This window comes from Rhagoletis pomonella, unplaced genomic scaffold, assembly GCF_013731165.1.
Source record: "Rhagoletis pomonella isolate Grant_MI unplaced genomic scaffold, Rhpom_1.0 Rhpom_scaffold_00001, whole genome shotgun sequence".
NCBI classification, from domain to species: domain Eukaryota; kingdom Metazoa; phylum Arthropoda; class Insecta; order Diptera; family Tephritidae; genus Rhagoletis; species Rhagoletis pomonella.
The window spans coordinates 73,378,185-73,383,072 of NW_023458555.1; the positions used below are offsets into that span (position 1 = coordinate 73,378,185).

The following is a 4,888-nucleotide window of genomic DNA, read 5'->3' on the forward strand; positions in this document are numbered from 1 at the left end:
AATAAAAGTGTTATTCACTTGAGTGTACACATCATTGTACACAGAAGCCAATAAATTATTTTATATTTGTGACATATTCGAATAGTCATAATGAGATCACTTCCATCTTTAGTGTTTAAGTAGTCAAAGAATTCTATACATTTCATTTTAAAATTACTTTTAATTTGAAGTTCACTATAAAAAATATTAATTGGAAGCAGGTTTCTCTCTTTGCGCCAGGAAGCAAACTTTATACTCTCAGATGATTCGTTGAGTGTGGTATTACAAAAAAAAAAGCATATTTCAAACTGTGGAAAAGTACCACTATTTAAAGACTTAATCTATATTTCCTCATGGCTTAAATTCATTTTCCAACTACGCAAAAACTTTGAAAGACTAAGAATTCGCTGAAAAGTGTATCGAACTCTATGTATGTCTTATATGCAAAACTCTTTTACAAGGTCAGTAAATTGTGAAAAAAGAATTGTAAGTTATATCCAAATTTGTTGTTATTAAACTGAAAGTTAATTTCGAGATAACTAACAACACTCGACAAAAAAACGTCAGCATTACATATTTTTAAATAATTTAAGCTCCATCATATTATCGCAACTGGAACGTAACGACCCGGCGATATGCCCATAAAACGATTGATCTTTTTGTTGTATTAACTTCTTGGACATATCAAACATTATCTGAAACATGTCAACTATAATTAAATGATTTTCTTCTTTTACGGTACAGTTTAAGGAAGTTCCAACGTTATGTAAAAACCTTAAGAAAATCTTAAGGTATTTTGTTTGAATTGAAAATTCAGTACAAATCAGTACAAATTTTGAAAAATCAGGTCATTAGCGTACTGATTGAAGATTAAATAAAATCAGTACAAGAGTTGAAAAATCAGTACTGTACTGATGAAATCAGTACGTCTGGCAACCGTACTCTAGCAATACATCAGTGAAAATTACGTACATTAGTTTTCGAGTCATACGCGTACAAACATACAGACAGACAAAAATTCTAAAAATTGTTCATTTGGTCTCTATTGGCTAAAAAAGATACCCCATATTAATTTTTCTTTAATGTTTGTAGTGTACAGACATCGGCCTGTGACAATTTTATTATATATAATATAATATATACATATATGTAAAGATTATTGCCCTGAAAGGACTATATTCGTTTTTGGTTTTAAAAGCTATTCTATTTCAAGATATCATTGTTAAAATAAAAAAATTTGTTAAGTCGATTTCATGAATTTTATATTCATACAAAAAAATTTGGCGATTTTGGGCGATTTTTTTAAGCAACTTTCCCATGAGAAGGAGACTTAAAATTTCAAACTTAGCTTCGAACCCGATGACAATGCAATATGAAAGATGAATTGATACGCTAGGTGGAACCGAAGTCGAGATATTTGCAAAACCGGTATTTATAGTATAGTACGATTCCGTTTATATTTGAAATGTATGCATGTAAGGAAATAACTCCGTAGAAAACTTAAATTCTTTTACTATTAACTAATTTTAAATCTCTCTCACGTTCTTTTTATTTCGCGTTCTTTTGCATTAATATCCATATGTATTCGCTTCGCTTCGCAGAGTTTCGTTATTCCGATAAACGTACGCGTGATCGATGTTAACGATAACGCCCCACTCTGGATAGGTGCACCATATACGCTCACCCTCTCGGAAGTCACTGTACCTGGTACGAGGATACTTCAAGGTGCACATGCCGAAGATGCTGATCAGCCGGGCCCGTTTTCCATGGTTGAATACCAGACTTTGCCAGGCCCATATTATGGATTTGTGCAGTTTCTAAGCCCACTCGAAGGTACACTAGTACTGAAAAAGTCATTGGATTACGAGACTATGCAAAATTTTTCTGTGAAACTAAGAGCCCAAGATCAAGGCAGTCCACCTAAGTATACCGACACTACATTGAGAGTAGTTATTACAGATGCAGATGATCAAAATCCTAAATTTCAGTATGAATCATACTCAGGGGAGCTACCAACTGATGGCCGGCCAGCGGAATTAAGATTACGCCCTGAATCAATAAAAGCAGTCGATCAGGACGAGGGCATATGCGCCCCTATGCAGTACTCAATCGTTCAATCACAGGACACTAAAAACTTTCGAATCCATCCAAATAGTGGCATTATTAGCTTGCTCACGCCAATCGGTTACGGGGATCTTGTCAACGGTGCCACGTTGGTGGTGAAGGCAACACAAATAGACAATGCAGATCGTTATGCACTGACAACAGTTATGTTGACTCGAACTGGAAAGAATTCCGATATAACCAGTTTGTCATTTGTGCAGAAAAGATTTTTGATGCGCATACGCGAGGACACGGCCGTGGGAAACCGTATTTTAGCTTTGCCTTCAAATAAACCAGGAAAGCACTTGAAATATACTATTCTGGATCCAGTGAATTCGAAATTCTTCAGTGTGGGCTCATTAGGGGAAGTAATTTTAGTTAAACCCCTGGATTATGAAAAAATTACAAAGCACGAGTTCGAAGTAATGGCTACTGATGGTTTGACAAATATTACCGCGGATATCACATTGGAAGTAATTGATGTAAATGACTGGGAGCCAAGATTCCGTGAGACACATTATGAGTTCTTCGTACCTAAGACCGTAAGTACAAGTTAATTTATTAAATTTTACCTTAACGGCCATCTTCACCTGCTTGGAAATCTCGCTTGGGTTCTACTTTTTTTGTCGCGAGTGCGTCTCCAAGCAAATGCATGTCCTGAATTTATATGGTAGCAATTCATAGCAATTACTACTGTAGGTATTAGAGATGTTGCGGATGTGGAATTTTAGACATCCGCGGATGCGAATATCTAACGGCTAACATCCGCGGATGCGAACGCGGATATCAAGTATTTTTAAAAAACAATTAGAATCTAGCATAATGGTGAGATCGTTGTTTAAACAGCGCTTACAAGCCAAACCAGATACATATGTCATGTTGTTTCAGTATCTGGAGAACCTGTAACTTTATCAGCACTTTTCGATTTTAGTTTTTGTAATTCATTTTTAACTCTCCGTCAGACACATGTTTCCATTAGCACATTCGGTACGCATGAGTCTGGCTGGACCCATATGCAAATTGTATACAGAAGTAGAAATTATGTGCAACATTTGTTCAGTTAAACTTATTTATTGTATTTTATTCAAATATTTACTTAATTTAAGGGCTTTCTTTTTATACCCGAGCGCACATGTGCACAAGGGTATATTAATTTTGTTCACATAACGGTTGTTTGTAACAGCCAAAACGAATCGAGATAGATATAGACAAATGTATACATAAATGCTCAGAATGAATAGAGAAGTCGATTAAGCCATGTCTGTCTGTCCGTCCGTCTGTCCGTCTGTCCGTCCGTCCGTGTACATGATAACTCGAGCAAAAATTGAGATATCTCAACGAAATTTGGTGTGTAGGTTTCCGTTAATCCAAGGTAGATTGGTATTGAAAATGGGCGAAATCGGACATTAACCACGCCCACTTCCCATATAACGGTAATTTCCAGAAATACGAAAACTGCGATATTTTAGTAACTACTGAAGATAATTCACTCAAAATTGATATTTACAATAACTTTCAGACGAAAAATAAGAATAGTATAAATTTTTGGAAAATGGGCGTAGCCACGCCCACTTATGGTGGGCTACATGTGTATATCTTGGTAACCGCTGCACCAATTTATTCCAAACTTTGCACAGTTGTTGACCTTGATACAGCATACTAAATGACCCAAAATTTAAAAAATCGGACAATAACCACGCCCACATCCCATATACCGGTAATTTTCAGAAATACGAAAACTGCGATATTTTAGTAACTACTGGAGATAATTCACTCAAAATTGATATTTACAATAACTTTCAGACGAAAAATAAGAATAGTATAAATTTTTGGAAAATGGGCGTAGCCACGCCCACTTATGGTGGGCTACATGTGTATATCTTGGTAACCGCTGCACCAATTTCTTCCAAACTTGGCACAGTTGTTGGCCTTGGTACAGCATACTAAATGGCCGAAAATTTAAAAAATCGGACAATAACCACGCCCACATCCCATATAACGGTAATTTATAGAAATACAAAATCTTCGATAAATCAGAAAATACTAAAGCTAATTTATTCAAAATTAATGCTTGCAACAATTCTTAACCAAGAAATACGTTTATGGTAAAATTTTGGAAAACGGGCGTGGCACCGCCCACTTATGATCACATATATGTATCTCGGTAACCGTTCTACCAATTTGTACCAAACTCGGTATGGTTATTGTGCTTGCCACATAAAAGCAAAACGTTAAATTGAAATCGGATTAAAATTACGGCCCCTTTTCATATAACGGTAAATTTCAGAAATGCTTGAAACTTCAATATTTCGAAATTTAAGGACGCTAATTTACTCAAAATTGATACACCCCGTCTTACCATCTAGCCGTAGCTTTCGGTAAGGTGAAAAAGCATATATTTAATACTTGCGCCGGGTATTTTATGTTCAGCTCCGCCCGAAGTTAGACTTTCTTACTTGCCTTATATAATTTAATAAATACACTGGCGATTAAAACCAACTTTTTTAATAATAAGCGGATCGCTTTGAACTTTTCAGCAATTTGTCTTTATTATTTAAGATATAAAGCCTAGTATACAGAAAAATTAACAAGTGATTCCCAGCAAAAACGCAAGGCAACTCTCTTCACTCAGTTTTGAGCTTTTCTCTTTTGAGATTTTAGGAGGTATATATCAAGAGGATTGTGGATACTCCTTTGCTTTTAATAGCGATTTTCATACGTCTGGGTATGCTCTCAACTAGGTTTTCTATGATTTCGCTTGGAATATTACCCCATTATAATTTTACTCGCCTCCAAAGCTCTTCCA

The 4,888-nt window shown here is 35.6% G+C and overlaps 1 protein-coding gene across 1 annotated transcript in view; it reads left to right on the forward strand.

Annotated features, from left to right (window-relative positions):
* Window positions 1–2,639, forward strand: part of LOC118733167 (protocadherin beta-17) — a 2,840-nt gene extending 201 nt beyond the window's left edge. Inside the window, exon 2 of the mRNA XM_036462444.1 lies at window positions 1,581–2,639. Coding sequence (XP_036318337.1) covers window positions 1,581–2,639 — 1,059 coding nt within the window. The remainder of the gene's footprint in view (window positions 1–1,580) is intronic.
* The last annotated feature ends 2,249 nt before the right edge of the window (window positions 2,640–4,888 follow it).